This window comes from Scatophagus argus, chromosome 2 (assembly GCF_020382885.2).
Source record: "Scatophagus argus isolate fScaArg1 chromosome 2, fScaArg1.pri, whole genome shotgun sequence".
Classification (NCBI taxonomy): domain Eukaryota; kingdom Metazoa; phylum Chordata; class Actinopteri; family Scatophagidae; genus Scatophagus; species Scatophagus argus.
Genome location: NC_058494.1, coordinates 21,376,143 through 21,396,319, shown reverse-complemented (window position 1 = coordinate 21,396,319; position 20,177 = coordinate 21,376,143). Strand labels below are relative to the sequence as shown.

Below are 20,177 nucleotides of genomic sequence, written 5' to 3'. Positions count from 1 at the left end.
TTAGGCTGCCATCCAGATGGTGAATGAGATGAGCAGAGTCGGTAAAAGTGTCAGTGGCGTCACACAGCCCAGATACAGCGTGACTCCTACACCACACAGAGCAGTCAAATAGGAACTCATCCTGCTGCAGACAATCTTCCTCACGGTTGTGCAGAACTGCAGGAGGGAGTGGGAGAGTTAGACGGTGATTCGAGGCAAAGTGAATCTCAAATTAGCAGTGCGGCGAGAGGACTAATAACAAGGAGAAGGTCTTCATTACCTCCAGAATGGAATTAATTTGGGGATAAAGTAACACTAGATGGAGCTATAAGTGAAGCTAATTTTCACTGCAGTGGACTGAAGCACACGACTTTCCGCTGTGAAAATATCCATGTGACCAAATTAAAGTGCTTGAATTTAAGAATTAAGGAAGCCAGCCTTTGTAAAGTAAGACTGTTTCCTTCAGTCGCACACTATCATACGTGTATTTAGATAAACATCACCTTACACTGAGTGTCACATGCAAATTCATCCAATAATCCGCTTCTAAGTAAACCTGGAGAAATAACTGGCTGCATGGTAAATCCTACACGTGCAATAAACTCTTAAACCTTTGGCTTTCGCATGTGACCTTTCTCATCCAGGGTGAAAAGATGAAAACAAGGGAGAAGAAAAACAAGTGAATGTGGGAGGAACAAAATCAGTGCCTCCACTTAAATCTTAAAATTACTCCTCACAGTAATAATCATGGACAAGCTATTCTTATGTAATGAAACAGAAACAATAAAACATAAACACAACTTTATATGCAGTACATTTAAAAACCTTTTCTGATGCATTTTGTGATTGTAAATTACAGTTTATAGACTAATTCAGTCACAGGTGGAAGGTACTTCTATGATCTTACAATAAAGGCTTGTTTCACTTTTTTTTTTTTTTTTTTTGAAAAATTTGCCCAAAAAGTAAAATCCAACCAACCATTTTCCAACCCTTTTATTAGCGAGTTATTCATCGTTCTAATTGTTCCAGTCTGACTTATTCAAATTAAAAGGTCTGTCTTCCAAAATTAATTTCAATAAAATATTCTTCCTTACTGTCCCTCCACTGTAAGTAGCTCAGCAAGAAAAGTTTGTAGGAGGAAAAAAAAGACAAAAAAAAATCTAACTCAGACTGTCGAACACTCATATTGACTTGGTTGAATTTTGGACTTATTTTTTACACAAGACAAGGATTTTGGATTTTGTCCTACATCACTCGGTTAGGGGAGGTTCTTTTCGCAGTTATTCCGAACAAAAATAGCAATACTCTCTTTTGTCAGGAGGCCTGAGACTCTACCTGGTACGTCTGGTAGCTGATGGCCATGCCGTATCTGCAGTACATGACGTAGTGTTCGCAGTTGTACCACAGTAAGCTGTAGGTGACTGAGCCAAGGAGTTTCTCTGCCCTTCTGGCCACTTCATCCCCATCCAGAGCTGGCTGGCTGCACACTTTATCCATGTGGTTGATCAGAATCTCTGATCCATAAGCAAAATCCGCCACAGAGTCCACTCTGACGCTGGCAACTTTAGTGATAACCCCCAGCAGCAGGCGGTTATTCGTCACCATCTTGGCAATAGCAGATTTGTTCTTGGAAATAACAGGCAGGATGTCCGGAATGAGATGAGCCACGCGATTGTCACCCAAGTAGATACCAAAATGTGTGAATAACGTCCTGGGGACCTCGAGTAAATCGCCACGCTTGTAAAGGGACAGGTCATATTTAGAGTCATCTTCCTCCTTCTTTTTGGAAGCTACAAAGAAAAAGTTGAGTAGTTGGAAAAGAAACATGATGGCAGTGTGCAGCAAAGTGCTTAGCACCCTTTTTATTTAAGTTGCATTTGGGCGGGGCCAGAGCGGTTAGCGGGATTAGATATTGGTCAACATTTTAGTTTGATTTTGACAGAGGAGAGAAGTGTAATGAAAGGAGCTTTCTTTAATCACCTCGGGGTGTGGTTGGATTTTGAAACTCGGGCCTTGTTTGTGCTGGATTAAGGTCAGGGCTCCTCATTAAGAAGGCTGACTCGGCAACACCTTAAATCCTTATTGAAAAGGTCACTGATATTGAGACATCGTACCCACATCAATAGCCTTTGTGTTTGACTGCAACCCTTTAAACACGTCTCATCATTATTCAGCACTTTTTCATATATTTGGAGAAAAGTATACATGTCACATGATTACAGAAATGCAGTGACCTGTGAAATATAATATGAATTTGGCTAAATGTCCATTACAATACATAGTAAATTCAGGTCATGGGTGCTGAGTCTGAGCAGTTTAATGAGACATGAAACTTTGCTGTCACTCAGTATTTTGTGCAGTTTATGCATAGTGTGTATTTATACACATATACAGAATTATTATAGAAGCCTAAGTCTCTCAATAAGAAAATATATCATGAAATATCACTATACTAAGACTAATTTGTGGTTGTGGTGTGTTAGCATGCGGTTGGAGGGTCACACGAGGCACACAAGTAAAAATAAATTGTTTATTAAACATTTGTCATATTTACAACATTATATTAAGTATACTACTATAAAATAACCACTATATGTACTGTATATACATACAAAATCTTGCTGTAAACTGCATATTAAATTTCGTGGTGACTCAGATGTTAGAAAAATCGAATCATTCGTTCCTATATCAAACAATCAATATATTTCCCCACACTTTCATGAGAGGACAAATAGGAAACTACACAAAATATTAAACATCTGTCAACACTATATAACGGACACATGAGGCAAGCATCCTGAGGAGTTTTCTGATCAGTCTTTGCCAGGTAAAAGTTCAGTTTAATTTCAGGTTTTCTTTGTGCTGAACTCCTTTAACCAGCCATCCACAGAGCAAAGGGAATAAGGATTGTGGGTAATGTAGTTGACGGCGCCATGCCATAACAGACGATGGAGACAATTCCAAGAATGACTGTGACAATAACGCTCCTCTGGTCTCTGATGATTGATTTCAAGCACTCACAGAACTGCAAAGGAGAAAAACACAGTTACTGACACATTGTGCTCAATAGATCAGTATTATTTTTTATTATTAACTGTCACCTGGAAGCTGCTGGGCTCAAACATTTACATTTCTATGAACAATTTAACCTCCCTGTGCAAAGTCAGCCTAGCGGTCCCAGTACTCATCACCAGTTGCCTGTGAGGGATAACAGTGTCCAGCCACATGTTAAACTCAAAACTGGATTACTACCTGGCCCCAGAGCTCCTTGGGCCCACTAAAAGCCCAGGTCCCATCTCTGTTGATTGGTTCTGGTCATCTGATTTTCAGATTTGTCTTGGAATGTGCCCCACTTAAGTACAGCATGAACTAAGTTGTGCCCTGCATTTACAGGGTTTCCTGCAGTGCTTTATATCAGAGAGGGAAATGATGACCACCTGTGAATTGTTTTAAAATGGCCTGAACAGAAAAAGAGCAGCCGAAGGTATTCAAGGAGGCAAACTGATCACAGGATCTGATGTCAGGGTCTGAGTTGCTTTCCATCTCCTGCAGGAAACCCTGACCTAAACTTGTGAACCAGAGGTAGAGAGGTTCAGTGTCAAAACCTATTGCTTTATTTTTTTATACTATGTTTACAGGTTCCAAATGAACCAAAATGCCTAAAACTGTCTAATGGTAACTTGGAGGTTGACGGGACAGCATACATAGACAAAGTACCAAAGCTGGGAGGAGCTCCCAACACGTTAGTCCAACTGTGGTTAGACTGACTAAAAACAAAAATGAATGAGGATTTGAACGCAGCATTTTGTGTGTGTGCGCGTGTGTGTGTGGCAGCCAACGTAGCAAAAGCATAAAGACGATGACAACATAATTATGCCAATTACATGATCATTAACACTCATGATGACAGACATTTAAGGAAGTGTCGGGGTATGTACCTTCTCTGTTTGCCGGCTCGCTGCAGATCCGTATCTGCAGTATGTGACAAAGTGTTCACAGTTATTCCACAGCAGGCTGTACGGAATCGCTCCGAGGAGTTTTTCAGCCCTCCTGGCGACGTCTTCATTGGGAAACGCTCGATTCTTCATCATTGTATCCATGCGGTTAACCAGTATCTTGGAGCCATATGCAAAGTCCTCCAAGGTGTCCACACGCACCGTGGCACACTTGTAGATGCAGCCGAGGATGAGTCTCTTGTTCGTAATGACAGAGCTGATGAGCTTCTTGTCGTTTGTAAGCGCGGGGAGGATGTCAGGGATCAGGTGAGCGACTTTATGGTCACCTAAATAGATGCCGTAGTGGGTGAAAATGGTTCTGGGGACCTCCAGCAGGTCTCCCCTCCGCAGGAGCGGTGGGGGACCCCGCTGCGCATGGCGCTCCCGGTCCTGGTCGTCTAAGTCCGACCAGCTGGACTCAAATAGTTTGAATTTGGAGAGAAGGGAAAGCTTCTCCACCAGGAATGTCAACAGCTGCAGCATCGTGAGAGCTTTCAGGGAAAACAGCCTGTCGTGCTTTAGTCAAACGAGCTTTTTATCCTCATTGGCACGAGGAGGAGAGAAAAAGTCCCGAGGAGACGATTGGCCACGAGTGACCACGCGCACGTGCGCACTCTCCTTCGTTCACATCCCCAATATCTTGCGTTTTTTGGTTTTTTTCCCCTCCTGTGTCGTGTTTTTCTCTCACTGAGTGGCCTTGTTCTCTTTGATTCACGGGGATTGCACCAGAGAAGAGAATTAGTGGAAAAAGAAACGTGCGAAGAATTAAAGCGAGGCTTACTGTGTTTAATGGGCGATTCTAAGTGTTAAGTTACATTGTTAGAGTTTAAGAGGTAGATTATTTTTCAAAATATTCCTTTTATCCATAATAAATGATGAGGTAAAATAAAAGATAAAATAAAAATATTAGCCTTCAGCAGTAGTGTTTACTGAAAGACTGTGACAAAATGTTTTGAGATTGTGAGCCAGACCGTGAGAGGCGGCTTGTGATCGGAGGGTCACCGGTTCGATTCTCCTACCGGACGGGCAGAAAAAGTTTGGGTGTGGTGGAGTGATTAATGTGAAAAATGCCCCCCCCCCCCCCCCCCCCCCCCATTAGCCGGCTGATGTGCCCTTGAGCAAGGCACTTAACACCCCCAATATGCTCCTGCTTGATGCTGCCCACTGCTCCTGTGTGTGTGTTTCACTACGTGTAATTTGCCAGGTGTTGCATCTGTGTGTTCAACTAAAGATGGGTCAAATGCAGAAGACGAATTCCAATATATATATATATACTGTCAATAAAGCTGATTCTTCTTCTTCTTCTTCTTCTTTTTGGTCCAACATCAGTGCCTGACCTTACAAATGCTCTACTGCATGAATGGACAAAAATTTCCACAGAAACACAGTCTTTCCTGAGGAGTGGAAGACGTTAAAGCTGCAAACTTGTCTGTGTATTTATTTATTATGTTCAGGTGTCCCAATACCTTTGTCCATGTCGTGTTTGAGAACTTTAAAAATAACAGCAAGCAGCTATTTGCTACATAGTGGAGTAATAGCATCTTGAGCAGAGAATGGAGTCACATGTTCCCTGTGTGTCATGTTCCCACAAAAAGCCACATTACATTCAAAAGTCACTGCCAAGACTTTTTTTTTTCATTTTGCATATATTATTATATTTATTTTGCAGTTTGTAAAATTTTATTTTGTCATGAATATTCAAACATTTTAGTCTCATCAAATTCTTAATGAGACTATGCAGCTGATTACCGGTCCAGACAGCGACTCACAGAGAAGCTGGTGGGCAGTGGACTTAATCTGTTCTGTGCAGACATCAGTCCAGGACCAGTGCTGGGGGAAAAGCAGGCTGTGCTGGATTGTCTGCACCTTCTCAAAGGAGCCATATGATGAGATAAAACATTCCTTTGACCAGATTACTGTAAGCCTGTAGGATCCAGTTACATGCTCATCTTGTAACCCAGAAAATACCTTGAGAAAGACTTCAGCCTTTTTGATCTTGTGTCTTTGAATAATTTGTTACAGTACATTAGTGGCCTAGATACTGTAAAGTCCTTTCACAAAGGGATAAAAGAGTGCTGGTCTTTAGCTTTTTCAGGCTATGAGAAAACTAGTTTGAAGAACACTAGAAGAGTAGTTTGACTTTTGAGGAAGTGTGTGTGATTAATGAGTATACAGGAAAATGAGACAATGAATTAAAATTATGATGTGCAAAGAAAGTAACTTGAGTAAACACAGCTATCAGATAAATGTAAAATGAAAGGAAAGTACCTTAGAATTGTACTTGAGTACAGTACTTGTGTAAATTGTGTAACCACAATAGTATATTAAATAATCTACCTTCACATTACTCAGTATTTGAAATGAGAACAGCCTTGAAAGCAATAAAAACGGATGGAAAATCCTGACAGTAATCAATATGTTATGATCAGTAATCACCACAGACATCTTCGGAGGGCGTATGTGAGGTGTTCTCGGGGTGAAAATTAAACATGCAGCTGTACCTGATATCTTTCCTTTTATTTGAACATAATTTAACTGGGCAGGTTTATTTGAAGCTACTTGTTATCAAACATAACAAGTACACAATATATAAAATAATCAGGGTAATAAATTACCGACGAGCATTGAGCCAACAGATGCGTGAAAGAGGCAACATAAGACAAGTGTTCATATGCAGGTAATGTGAACCTTACAGGAACGAGTGCACCCAGTCCAACCTGGATGCAGGCAAATCGAACAAGTGAACAGAGGAAGTCATTTATGAGTGGACAACAGAGCGTCAACTTGCTGCGTGTTTCGCCTCAGATCCGCGTTCAGCTGAGTCGACTTACCGTCTGTGACCACAGTTTGAACCCGTAGGTGGCATTATAATGAACCTTTGCCCTCTGTCCTGGGGAGATTTACACCATGGTGAAACCGCTCCAGGCTTATAGTTGTGGCCAATGCAGGACCCTAACAAGGCTCTTAAAAATTAAATTCCTGGTCAGACCACTTGTGAACTGACTGACTTTTTCAGCCTTGAAACTTAATTACTGCAAACATATTTCCAATGTTTGCAAGACATACTGAAATTCAGCACCATAACTGCATGGCTTGATTTACATTGTTAACATTTGGGAATTTCAGCCGCCGCCCTTAATGGAAGAAAACTTTGCATTGCTTTTTCTGCTGCTCTGTATCCTGAGAAAGTACAAACAATTTAAGGATGTCAGCCCTGCTTCAGCGTCTGAATACATCAACAGGCAACAACAACAACAGTCCAAAGCACATCTTAACATCCTGGAAAAGGCGTTCAGAGAGAGTGGCCGTGTCTTCATGGCATTTAGAGGGAAAAAAGAGACACTTTCCATCTGGTGTTTCGACACAAAGAGGCCAGTTCAGCAAAAGTTCAGCACTGTTTAGGTTCAGGGGCCTGGCAGTTCATTCTCAGGTCAGCAAGGCTTTATATCCATCCTGGGCCTGTTTTATTTTCCTCATAGTAAAAACTAGGTCACACAGAGGTACTTAAGGTATGATTTATCATCCAGTGTCAACATGAGTCCTGCAGATGAGGCCTTGTTTAGCTTTATTTTGTCACATATATCTGCACTGTTAGTTTTGATGTAATAAAAAGAGGTGTGTTTGCCTGGAGCATCCTGAAGAACATCCACTGGTTAACCATTATCAACAGCTGTTCAGCATATGAAATACTGGAGCGATAAGACCAGTGAGAGTACCTTGAACACTGTGTAACTGACTGCAAACATCCCTCAGTCCAAAAAGAGAAACTTTGCACTCCACTTGTTGATATCATCTAACTCACTTTCCCCTAGCATTTTTCTAGATTTCTGAAATTGAAGTGTTAAATCTCTTAACTCACAGACTTTTTAACTTTAAAATTCACAGCACACACGTATTTGTGAATGTGGGCTTCAGACTTTCCATTAACTGCGACTCCATCCAGGAACCAGAGCCCCATGGGAAGCTGGGGCAGGAGGTGACTGGGCATTTTCAAGATTCAAAGATTCAAAGTGTTTACTGTCATATGCACAGTAAGGAAGCAGGTTTCCCCGTACAATAAAATTCTTACTTTGCTGTCCACGCTGGATGCCATAAAAAGTTTAAGATATATTAAAAAGTTGTTTTTTTTTTGGATCTAAAGTCCATGTGGTCTCTTTTTTTTGCAATCAGATTCAAGCAAATTACAATTTTAACATTCAGTCCAGATTCTGTGGGGGACTTTAGAAAAGGGATTTTAGAAAAACAGTGATTATTAGCTAAAACAAATTTTCAGGTGAAAAGAGAAACAAAAGACACAGAGTGATGGTTGGTGCATTCACTCACTTGTGTGAAAACCCATCGCTGGTACTGAACAAAGTTTTCTCTGACCCTTGTTGGTCCTGAGGAGACCCGAGACACCTTTGGCTCTTCTAACTGCAAGTCCAGTTTATTGCTATGTTTTGTAAGCAACTATGAATACACTGAACATAAATTGGTTAAGCAAGAAAGTCACATCAAAAAATATTGTGAACAAAGTGTAACAGCCTCTCAACTTCATCAACCCGTGCCTGGATTCTGTCCAAAAACGATATAAAATGATATAAAAAGTCAAAGGTTCCCTGTGGAAATTGAGATCCTGATAAGTGGATTACAGTGATGGCTTTTCATTGTTTAACCTTTAGACTTTCAACAAGTGTCATAGAATCTTCAAGAAAATTTTATTGGAAAGCACTCATGCAGATAACTTTCCTAATGAGACGGTTCCAGGTGGACCAGATGAGACTAAAAATTGCTTAGAAGTTCCCCCACTAACTTCAGCCCCCCTCCCCCCAAGATCTGACATGATTAGGATCTGACAACGAAGAAGTATTCATTCACAGCATCACTGTCAGACAAGATGTGATGAGTCTTCTGTGTTTTGATTTCCCTTCATCTGCTCCCGTCTATTGATCCTTCTTGTGTTCCAGTTCAGCCAACAGAAGCTCAGCTGCACACGTGCTACTTAGAAATTAAACCTGTGAAAAATGCGCTTTGCTTTCTAAGCAAAACATGCTGAAGCTTTTCCTGCTCAGGGAAATGACTGAAGCCTTTTTGCTTCTGAAATACCACATGTGAATTGTCAATTTTACAATTTTACAAAGGTGTGATATCGACTATGCAGCATCCTGAGCTACTTTCAGCAATTATTTATTTGACACATGCACACAGAGCTCTTCAGTGGGGTTAAACTTGGCTTACCTGTCATTTAAACCTGTACATGTACCTGTTATGTTTCACTGTCGCTATAAGTCAGATTAAGCATCTTGGGGGCATTTTTTAAAAATATACCTTGTCACACAGACAGACATTACATTCATTTTTAGGTAAGAAGTTAATATGCGTTCACTGAAGGTGTGTTTGTTTTGCTGTGGTTCTACTCCCACTAGTGGTTTGACAGACCAGTGCAGCCAGCTTTCCAAACAAGAGGTCAACACCAACCACCAAAGTGCAACATATCAAACGAAAGAGTAAGAATGACGTTTGTCCCAAAGGAAATAAATTTTATTGCATTCCTAGTTAACCTGTCACAAAAAGACCTGATAAAGCCCCACTACAGACTTCATAATCTTTATTATCATTATTAGTATTATTATTATTGTTTAAAAATCACCTTTGAGTGATAATATGATGGTAACACTTACCACAGTGTTATTCTCAGTTTACCCCGTGGTTGGGTCCATCTCACAAGTCATAGTTTTATTGTTAACAAGTAGAAACTGTAAACCATGTGTTTCCATGTATGGAAGCCCATTTGTGTCAGGAAAAGGGGAAAATAATGACAATTAAGAATAATAAAAATAAGAAATACTTAAGATCATGAGAAAATAAGTTATAAGAAAGCCAGAAAAGTAATATAATAAATACAATTTTAAAATAATTTTTAAAATTAAAATTGTAATTGTAATTTTTTTCATATTTTTATTCAACCAAAATTATGAAACAGTGAGCCACATTTTTGACTGTGTAAATCAGTTCCTCTTTTTTTTCCTAGCAGAAACAGGCTTCTATACAACACAAGAACACATTTTTTAAATAAAACAACAGAATAAATCAACTGTACATGCCCTCCAGGTTGACACATTTAAGTATTTTCTGCATCTGATGCTCCTTTAAGCAGGTCAACATCATTTGTCAGCACCTTTCAAACTCTTTACAAATCACTGTTGGAAAAATTAAAAAAAACATTTCTCTATTGTGCTTAGAAGTTAACTAAGGTCAGAGAAACATTGTGGTTTGCCTTAAAGTAATTAAGTTGTTAAAGTAAAGGAATAGTGGTAGTCACGGTTAAAAGGAAATCAAGTTTGATTGTTGGTAGGAAACAGGAAGATAACAGTGTCAGTGACAGTCACAGGTGAGTCTCCTGTGTCAGGTCGTTTGGTTCTTGGAAGGTTCAGGATGCCTGCTTGCAGGTTCAAATTGAGTATTTGTGAACACGTTGTTGTCTTGCGTCACTGTCAATGTGTTCATCCAGAATTTGTTGGCACATCTTTACTGGCAACACACTGATGTTAAAGTTTTACAGAGATGTGTTTTAACGACACATGACTCATGCCGTCATTTGTCTTTGATTTTTATCATATGATGAATAAGATTTCTAGATATTAGCTTTCCCAGATATCAGCTGGATTAAGCTCAGAATGTCAGTCCAAGTCAGTAGAAAAAAATGCCATCATATATTTGATAGTGCACGTGCAAGTACACAAAGCTGAGTCATCTTTAGCCACAATGGTATAGATGCAGATATACAGCTCATGCTTCAGTCACATATGGTTGTGTTCTGATAGCTCAGCTACAGCTGTCAGTTACAGACCTCAAATCTGGGAAATGAACGCCACTGGAGGTTTGAGTCACAGATTTGTCCCAACACAGTGAGTGGGATGTTTGCATATGAAGCCCTTATCAAACACTGAACGGGGGACCTTGTTCAGATAAATATCCCACAGAGTCCAGTAGCTCTTCATTCTCCAAGAAGACAAGACCACAACAGGAGGAACAAAGCAATATGGTTCCATCACTTCTTGTAACCACAGGAGGACTCCTGTTTCTTTTCTCCTTCTCATCAGCAGTAAGTCACTGAGTTTAAGATTCAATGATGCAGTTTCCGTGGGCCCAAAAACTCAAAATCATTCTTCTGTTTTTGTATTTTTTTTGTGTAGCAAACCAGAGGAGACAACATTGCAGTATGCACCCCCAGTGACGGTTTTGTAAGTACGCAGTTGCAAATAATAAACTCACATTTTTACTGTTTTGACTATATGTGAATATGTCCGTGGCCCATTATAATGATGAATGTTTTTTCACTTGTCCTATCAGGGAAAGTACTGTCCTACTACATGTGGTGTGGCTGATTACATGCTGAGGTATAAGTCAAACGTGGACACTGATTTGGACAACCTGCTGCGGGAACTTGAAACAATTGCCAATTTGACCACAGAGGCAGAAGAAACAGTCACATACATGAAAGATTCTGTTACTTCAGCTCAAAAGAGCGCCACACCAGGTAAATCCATATTCATACAAGTCCCCTTACCACTCTTATTAATATTAATTTGATCTCTTTTGGCTATTAACCTACTTTAAATTGCAAGCGCTCTTTGAATAAATGAATTTGACTCGGTTTGACTTCAAGCACAAAATGTTGCTTATATATTTCAAGTGTTATTAAGCTGTAGTGAATGCACTGAGCTCACTACTGACGCTGACTTTTTTTTCATTTTTACATCAGACCCGTTCTTCAAAAAGTCGTCAAGCATGCTGGATGATGTTCTTCGATTTGAAAAGACCATCATCGCACAGGAACAGCAAATCTTGTGAGTGAAGCACTGGAATTATATGACATGAAACCTTCAAATCTCAAATGGTGGAAAGCATAACGAAGCACATTTACTCAAGCATTGCTCTTCAGTGTAATTTTGAGCCACTTAAAAATTTCTGTGATGCTGTGACTTTAAACTTTTATTCTGCTCTATTTTAGAAGCAAATATTGTGCCCCTTATAATCTGATACATTTATGGGACAGCTGTTGTTAATAAATTAGCCTATTTTGTAGAATTTTTTAAATCCACAAATAGGAACAATTTACAAATTATAGTGCATTGTTGTAGATTAAACAGAATATGCAAAATATATGTTCCACTTATAACAGGTTTCATGTGAATCTAATGTTTCATAGAGCACAGAAAATAACACATAAGCTGCCTACACCTTCAGGTCAATGCACACCAACCCTGCTTACCCACACAGATCAAGGGGCAATTGGACACCCACTCCTCTTTCTCCTGTAGAATTTGGAGCACAGACTCACTTCACAGACACAACAGCAAATTATGAACCGAATTTGATTCATAATTTGTCCCTTCTTCATTTTATTTGTCTATTTTGTAAAATATCATTTTCTACTTCTCACTGCTTAAGAAACCTGGACATGAATTACTTTGGATCCTTCTCATAAAACTCTATTCGTATTATATAATATATATATATACATATATATATATTATATATATTTTATTATATTTGTTTCCTTTTTTCAGTGAACTACAGAATTTAATCTCATCCAATGAGAGGAGGATGGCCGACTTGAAACAACTCTCCATTCAGCTGCAGCAGAAATGCAACGAGCCCTGCAAAGACACAGTTGAGATCCAGACCACCACAGGAACAGGTAAAAAAAAAACAAACAAACAAACAAACAAACAAAACGTTCAATTCATTGACCCTCAGGTCATCCTCCCATTTCACAAGCTGTTGCTCAATCCGGCCACATGTGAACATTTGTCTTTGTTCAGTGTTTAAGTGCAGACTAAAATCAATACGGTGCATCAGTGTTAGGTCAACAGATTTCAGATGTAATATGTTGTGACCTGGTTTCAAAGTTATGTCTAAACTTTTTAGTTAAAAGAAATCACATTTTGGATTTGGATTTAGAGCAAACAGCACAGTCTTTTGTGGTTTAGCTTTTGTTCTCAACATATTATATATTACATATTATTTTTCCAATCTATTCTTCACTTTTTCCTCAGACTGCCAGGATATTGCAAACAAAGGCGCCACCATCAGTGGTCTTTACTATGTGAAGCCAGCGAGAGCCCCTGAGCAGTTCCTGGTCTTTTGTGAGATTGACAGCTTTGGACGCGGCTTCACAGTAATACAGAGGGTATGCTTCACTTTGATTCCTTCCCAATTAAGGAAATTAACCCTTTACTGCCTTAATCTTGTGCTAGAAGATTCCTATACGTTATTTTGTAAACACAGTAAGAAAAAGAATCTGAAATTGGTCAATCCTGAAAGACGGATTCTGTTTAGATTTGACGCTGATACTTTTTTGCATCCGCAGAGACGTGATGGCAGCGTGGACTTCCACAAGGATTGGATCCAGTACAAGGAGGGCTTTGGTTATCTCTCACCAGACGACACCACGGAGTTCTGGCTCGGCAATGAAAAAATACATCTGCTGACTGCCACTTCGACCATCCCAACCGTGCTGAGGATAGAACTTGTTGACTGGGAGGGCAACAAGAGGTACTTAAACACACATGATAACAGATTATGTAAGAGGGGAGCAAAGGGACTCGCTGACAGAACAAACATGACCCTGATAATGAAGTTTGCTTTAAAGAAGAGAAAAAGGACTCTACAGAGGCTACCATCAAGTAACACTAATCCTCTCTGTGGCCTCCTTTCTCCAGGTATGCAGACTACAACATGTTCAGGATTGGATCAGAGGCTGACATGTACCGTCTGACATACGGTTACTACTTTGGCGGCGACGCTGGAGATGCTTTCGATGGCTATGACTTTGGTGACGATCCCAGCGACAAGTTCTACACGTCTCACAACGGCATGCAGTTCAGTACCTTCGACAAGGACAACGACAAGTACGACGGCAACTGTGCTATGCAGGACGGCTCGGGCTGGTGGATGAACAGGTGTCACGCTGCACATTTGAACGGCAAATACTATCAGGGTAAGACATATTTGTGTTCATTTACACGATTGGTGCTGTTTAAATAATTTTGTTTTTATGAACAAATCAGCTACTGGCACCCACATGCACCAAGGCAGAGCTGCTATCCAAGCACATTTATGATTTGAGGTCCACTCTAAACCGTTTATGTTCTTTCTGTCTAGGTGGCAGGTATACAGAAAAGGATGCAGGTGAATTCGGATATGACAACGGTATTATTTGGGTCACATGGCACAACCGCTGGTACTCCCTGAAAGAGACCACCATGAAGCTCATTCCCCTCAGCCGCATCACAGCAGGTGGACAGCAGGCTGGGGTGAAACAGTTTGGTGGACTTGGAGATAGTTAAGAAGTGGTCTAATATGCTTGTGGTCTGATTTGGCTGCAGCTGACATGTTCATAACAGGCCTGCATGGAAAACTTCTGACTGTATGATGTGTCTCAATGCAACATTCATTTTTTTGCTGACCTGACCTCACAGGACACAGATGTTTGCGTTTTCCTATTCTTTGTCGGTTTTGTTTTGAGCACAAAATAAATGTCTTTTCGTAACCAAATATGGCTTGACATTACTTTTACATTATATTGGCTGAGGATTTTTTCCAAAGCAACTTGCAGTAAATGTATTCACCCATACAGCTTGAAGTACACACCTCAAGTACATCAGTTTCATCAAATATACTGCATTGCTTCAAGTACAACATATAGAATAAGAAAATAAGAATAAGAGAAAGGGTTTGTTTTATTGGCCCAAAGTGCAGTCTCTCCGGCTGAGTTTTCAGTCACTGGGGAGCTCATTCCACCATTGTGGAGCCCTGACAGCAAACATTAGCAGAGCGCAGTGGGTCATGGTTTAATCATGTCCTGGATGTAGGTACCAGTGTCTAGAATTGGTAGAGGCCGCAAAGTGCATTGCACCAGCAGGATTAATACCTTCTGGATGAGCTGCAGTGGCACATACAGCCAAAGCAGGAAGGAGTGGGTTTGGCATGAGTCTGGGCCCGAACCTGAGGCACCGTCTGGGTGAGAAAGTGTCACACTGAGGCCTTCACTGGAAGCTCAGTCTCGTTATGGTCATTTCAGTGGACCATCTGTGTTTGGACCTGAATGGTGATCAGCCTGGAGACTAAACTGTGTTTTAGGTGCATTTCTTAAAATGAAACACATTATGGGATTTAATCGACTGCCTGCAGGTCATGCAATGCTCAAGCCTTCAAACAAATATCATCTTAAATGTTCATATTTTGCTCACTTGATTTGCTTGTGGTTTCGAGTCAATCTACGCCACATAACCCAGTAGCAGTAATGATTAAAATGTTTCGTTTTCTTCTGAAGATTTTTTCCTCTCTGCCTACTCTGGTTCTCTTCTCACCAGTTCAAAATGAATCCATGGACATGTTGTGGTTTTGTTTCACAAACTATTTGGTCTGTGAAATGTCTTTCAGTCCCAATTTTAATTCTTGATAGAAAAGGCACCAATATACAAAGCTGAGTCATCATTCCTTTCAACTTGCTGAGTCATCATTAGCCATACTGGTGTAGACGCAAATACACAGCTCATGCTTCAGTCACATATGGTTTTATTCTGATAGCTCAGCTACAGCCATCAGTTACAGACCCCGTCAAATCTGGGAAATGCCGCTGGAGGTTTGAGTCACAGATTTGTCCCAACACAGTGAGTGGGATGTTTGCATATGAAGCCCTTATCAAACACTGAACGGAGGACCTTGTTCAGATAAATATCCCACAGAGTCCAGTAGCTCTTCATTCTCCAAGAAGACAAGACCACAACAGGAGGAACAAAGCAATATGGTTCCATCACTTCTTGTAACCACAGGAGGACTCCTGTTTCTTTTCTCCTTCTCATCAGCAGTAAGTCACTGAGTTTAAGATTCAATGATGCAGTTTCCGTGGGCCCAAAAACTCAAAATCATTCTTCTGTTTTTTGTGTAGCGAATCAATTTAGACAACCCAACAACATGCTCCTCAAATGACGGTTTTGTAAGTACGCAGTTACAAATAATGAAATATCACGTTTTCACTGTGTGTATTGTGCCTGTTCATATCAACAAGTACATCATGATCAAATGTTTTCACTTTCTTTATCTGTTTTTAGGGAAAGTATTGTTCTGCTACATGTGAAGTGGCTGATAACCTGCTGAGGTATATTAAGGGGCCAGTGAGGATTTAGACAATTTGCAACAGGAACTTGGAAAAATTGCCAATTTGAGCCACCCACCCACACCTTCAGGTCAAAGCACACCAAGCCTTCTTGCCCACACAGTCAGGACTGATAAGACCTCGGGGGCTCAGACTCACTTGTGAAATTAAAAAAACATTCAAATTGAATTATCTTTCAGGTCTTTTTCCAAATTGCATTCATCATTTGTCCACATTTGTTTGTTTCATTTTCATTTTTTGCTGATTCACTGATTTTCTGCAGATTATCTATTTCTTATCTACGTGAATTATTTAGGATACGGCTCAAACAACTCATATTTGTTCCCCTCTTTCCAGTGAACTTCAAAATTTAATCTCATTCAATGAGAACAAAATAGCAGAACTGAAAAAACTCTCCACTCAGCTGCAGCTGAAATGCAGTGAGTCTTGTAAAGTGATCCAGACCATCACAGGAACAGGTAAAAAAAAAAAAAAACAAACCTTCATCTACTGGCCATGCCCACTTCATAAGAAATTTCCCAGTGGTGCTGCATCTGAACAACACTTGTCCTTGTTCTGTGTTTAGTTGCAGACTGAAATCAACAGGGTGCATCTAGATGAAATAAATCTGTTTACACTGTCCATGGAAGATGGATAGTAACTGTGACCTTGTTCCAAATACGTTGTTTCTAAATTTTAATAATTAAAAGACATACAAACATAATTACTTAAATAATAATAATAATAATAATAATAATAATAACAGGAAAGATATGAAGTGATTTTTGGCTTGATTTATAATGACCTATGCACTATTGTCTGGAATAAGCCAGAAAATCTTTTACATTTTAAGTTTTTGTTCATCAGACTGCCAGGATATTGCAAGCAAAGGCGCCACCATCAGTGGTCTTTACTATGTGAAGCCAGCGAGTGCCTCTGAGCAGTTCCCGGTCTATTGTGAGATTGACAGCTTTGGACGTGGCTTCACAGTAATACAGAGGGTATGCTTCACCTGAACAATTAAGAAAGAGCTTTCTACTATCATCTTGTACTGATGACATGATACTGTCAAAGTAGATCTTAATATCCACAATAACAACATGAAATTTCCCAATCCTGAAAGCAAACAACTGATGATAATGGGACTGTACAAATGTCTTTAGCTGCTTTTGTTTGTTTAAAGCACCTTTTAAAAGCAGACATCACAAAGTGATTCAAATAAAAGAGGTGGCAGAAACAGGAGGGAACCAAACAAATTGTGAAAGTGCCAAGCCGAGGGTAAGTTTAATGGAAGAGGACAAAGAACACTGGCTAAGCTAGAAATAAGAACTTCTGTTTTATCAGTGTTTAGCTGTAGAAATTTAGCTATCTTGTAATTTTTCGTGGAGCTGAGACAATTTGGGAGAACAGACAATTCTGGAACACTGTGAGGCTTAAACAAATAAATAATTTAATATTATCTGCACAACAATGGTAAGAGATACCTTTAAAACGATGTATTATCTCCCAAAACATGTACAAAGAAAACAACATTAGACCAAGTACAGAACCTTGGAGAACACCACAAAACAAAGATTCAAAGGCAAAGTGTTGGCAGGGCTGAAGTTTGCTCATCTGTCTTATTTTACTGATAAAAATGGAACTAAAGATGGTGCATTCATCAACTATGCATTTTCCAGCACCTGCCTCCAGTTTTCATACAGTCTCTTAGTGAACTAGTGGCAGTCGAACCTATAAAGATGCAGAAACAGAAGTACAAATCACGCACACACTGATGAATATTTTGTGCCCACAGAGACGTGATGGTAGCTTAGACTTCCACAAAGATTGGATGCAGTATAAGAAGGGCTTTGGTTATCTCTCATCAAATGACACCACAGAGTTCTGGCTCGGCAATGAGAAGATACATTTCCTGACTGCCAGTCTGTCCACCCCAACTGTGCTGAGGATAGACCTTGTTGACTGGGATGGCAACAAGAGGTACATACGCACAAATACACACAATAACAAATTATGTAAGAAGAGAGGGACTCACCTGTGATGAAAAGAGACTTTTTTTTAAAGTAATCCAATTTGTCTTGCACACCCACCACCAGGAAACTCCTCAGTTTCGTTCTTATCAATACCCTCACTCCAGGTAAAATGTGTTAGCAGTGAGTTTGCTGTGTTTCACAAGCATTCTTAGATATTTCGGTCTTTTTAAATAGATAAATAAACACCCTTGTGAAGAGAACATCAGGAATGTACCTTTCAGTCTTTTGGTAGGGTGCAGAGTACTGCAGATAGTCACAGAGACAAGGCATAACAATATGTTCACAAATTTAACATTACAAAGACTCTATCACAAGGGAAATATGAGGATGAGGTTTCCCCTGAAGAAGAGAGAAGGGACTCTACAGAAGTTACCAAAAACTAACATTAATCCTCTCTGTGGCCTCCTTTCTCCAGGTATGCAGACTACAACATGTTCAGGATTGGATCAGAGGCTGACATGTACCGTCTGACATACGGTTACTACTTTGGCGGCGACGCTGGAGATGCTTTCGATGGCTATGACTTTGGTGACGATCCCAGCGACAAGTTCTACACGTCTCACAACGGCATGCAGTTCAGTACCTTCGACAAGGACAACGACAAGTACGACGGCAACTGTGCTATGCAGGACGGCTCGGGCTGGTGGATGAACAAATGTCACGCTGCACATTTGAACGGCAAATACTATCAGGGTAAGACCACCACAAAGCCAAACCAGTAACTGCTTCTCACATGCATGATTACTGCCGTTTTGGCCAATAAATACGTTTTCTTTAAGAAATGAGCAACTAGCGCCCATACGCACAAAGATAAAACTGTTATGCAAGCACATATATGTTTGTAAAAAGTCATTTGAGGTCCACCCTGAACTGTCTGTGTTCTCTTCATCAAGGTGGCAGGTACACAGAGAAGGATGCAGGTGAATCCGGATATGACAACGGCATTATGTGGGCTACATGGCACAGCCGCTGGTACTCCCTGAAAGAGACCACCATGAAGCTCATTCCCCTCAGCCGCATCACACCAGGCAGGGGATAGAAGCATAGGGTGAAACAACATGGTGGACTTGGAAATGCTTTAAGATGTAGACTACTATGATTGTGGTTTATTTTGGCTGTAGTTAGTATCTTCAGCGCAACTGCACCCACTTTAAATGAAATAAAAGGCTCACATTTTCCTTTTCTTCTTCAGTGTTATTTTAAATACTAAAGAAATGTCTATTCTCAACTCAATATGGTTTCTCATTACTTCACTGGACAGTGTTGATTTGCACTGAATAGCTGCCAGCACGGACACACAATTAGTGCAGTCAAAATTGCAAGCAGCAACTTTGTAAAAGCATGTGGAGATGAGGCAAAAGCACCTTGTAAAATAAATATACTAAATTAAGACGTATGTTTGAATTGACTTAAATAACAATAACAATGATATTTTACAGCACACCGAGTAACCAGAAAAAAATAAAAATTTAAATACTTTGAATATTTCACAAAGGTACAGTTTGTTACAGAGTTTTGATTTGCATCTTTGATTTGAATTTTCTTTTCTGATCCCTCAGCTTAATTTTCAGTACACCAGATAGATAATGTACTAGCACACACGGTCACAAAGCATGGAAATGTTTACTTTTACATTTAATCGTTGATTAATGAGTAACCTGGACAGTTCTTTTACTTTGCCTTGTGTACTAGTAGTACTTGTCCCCATGCATCATAACACTCAATGGCAGTCCAAATTCCATCAGCCGCATTGCAGACTCGTTGTGCCAAATCGTCCAATATTAGGGCTAATTGCGCAACAGGCTGATAACCCCCACCCCCACCCCAACCCCCTCAGGTTTGTTTGGTTATAGCCGTACAATATGGCAACCCAAACACTTTGCACCAACTAGGTACATGTTTTTGGCATTAAAAGACTAGTCAACTCTTTATCGGTGTACTCTGGCCTTGTAAACAAGGCAGGAAAACCAAACAAATGGTCAGTGGAACTAATTGTTGGCAGTGGTGGAAAAAATATTAGGATTG

The 20,177-nt window shown here is 40.0% G+C and overlaps 4 protein-coding genes across 4 annotated transcripts; 2 read left to right on the top strand and 2 right to left on the bottom strand.

The window, feature by feature from the left end:
- si:dkey-30k22.5 (lecithin retinol acyltransferase family protein) lies at positions 1–1,806 on the bottom strand. Its single transcript, XM_046379419.1, has 2 exons — positions 1,315–1,806; positions 1–156 (listed from the first exon to the last, which is right to left on the bottom strand). The coding sequence occupies exons 1-2, from the start codon at positions 1,804–1,806 to the stop codon at positions 1–3; spliced, it is 648 nt and encodes a 215-aa protein (XP_046235375.1).
- Positions 1,807–2,470: 664 nt separating this feature from the next.
- lrata (lecithin retinol acyltransferase a) lies at positions 2,471–4,675 on the bottom strand. Its single transcript, XM_046418274.1, has 2 exons — positions 3,918–4,675; positions 2,471–3,004 (listed from the first exon to the last, which is right to left on the bottom strand). Exons 1-2 carry the CDS (start codon positions 4,455–4,457, stop codon positions 2,852–2,854), a joined length of 693 nt encoding a protein of 230 aa, XP_046274230.1. The 5' UTR covers positions 4,458–4,675; the 3' UTR covers positions 2,471–2,851.
- Positions 4,676–10,910: 6,235 nt separating this feature from the next.
- fgg (fibrinogen gamma chain) lies at positions 10,911–14,516 on the top strand. The gene is made up of 9 exons (XM_046418250.1): positions 10,911–11,058; positions 11,150–11,197; positions 11,307–11,493; positions 11,719–11,803; positions 12,527–12,657; positions 13,016–13,149; positions 13,330–13,514; positions 13,682–13,959; positions 14,124–14,516. Exons 1-9 carry the CDS (start codon positions 10,996–10,998, stop codon positions 14,306–14,308), a joined length of 1,296 nt encoding a protein of 431 aa, XP_046274206.1. The 5' UTR covers positions 10,911–10,995; the 3' UTR covers positions 14,309–14,516.
- A 1,071-nt stretch (positions 14,517–15,587) lies between these two features.
- On the top strand, positions 15,588–19,320 carry LOC124074916 (fibrinogen gamma chain-like). The gene is made up of 8 exons (XM_046418262.1): positions 15,588–15,831; positions 15,913–15,960; positions 16,076–16,122; positions 16,477–16,598; positions 16,987–17,120; positions 17,915–18,099; positions 18,568–18,845; positions 19,046–19,320. The coding sequence occupies exons 1-8, from the start codon at positions 15,769–15,771 to the stop codon at positions 19,189–19,191; spliced, it is 1,023 nt and encodes a 340-aa protein (XP_046274218.1). The 5' UTR covers positions 15,588–15,768; the 3' UTR covers positions 19,192–19,320.
- Positions 19,321–20,177: the final 857 nt, after the last annotated feature.

Excerpts from the sequence above, each read along its gene's own strand:
- lrata (XM_046418274.1), bottom strand. The coding sequence starts at position 4,457 with ATGCTGCAGCTGTTGACATTCCTGGTGGAGAAGCTTTCCCTTCTCTCC. Across the intron at positions 3,005-3,917 it reads CGAGCCGGCAAACAGAGAAG|TTCTGTGAGTGCTTGAAATC; the intron begins GTACATACCCCG and ends TCTCCTTTGCAG.
- si:dkey-30k22.5 (XM_046379419.1), bottom strand. The coding sequence starts at position 1,806 with ATGTTTCTTTTCCAACTACTCAACTTTTTCTTTGTAGCTTCCAAAAAG. Across the intron at positions 157-1,314 it reads TCAGCTACCAGACGTACCAG|TTCTGCACAACCGTGAGGAA; the intron begins GTAGAGTCTCAG and ends TCCCTCCTGCAG.
- LOC124074916 (XM_046418262.1), top strand. The coding sequence starts at position 15,769 with ATGGTTCCATCACTTCTTGTAACCACAGGAGGACTCCTGTTTCTTTTC. Across the intron at positions 15,832-15,912 it reads TTTTCTCCTTCTCATCAGCA|CGAATCAATTTAGACAACCC; the intron begins GTAAGTCACTGA and ends TTTTTTGTGTAG. Across the intron at positions 18,846-19,045 it reads GAACGGCAAATACTATCAGG|GTGGCAGGTACACAGAGAAG; the intron begins GTAAGACCACCA and ends CTCTTCATCAAG.
- fgg (XM_046418250.1), top strand. The coding sequence starts at position 10,996 with ATGGTTCCATCACTTCTTGTAACCACAGGAGGACTCCTGTTTCTTTTC. Across the intron at positions 11,198-11,306 it reads GCACCCCCAGTGACGGTTTT|GGAAAGTACTGTCCTACTAC; the intron begins GTAAGTACGCAG and ends TTGTCCTATCAG. Across the intron at positions 13,515-13,681 it reads GACTGGGAGGGCAACAAGAG|GTATGCAGACTACAACATGT; the intron begins GTACTTAAACAC and ends TCCTTTCTCCAG.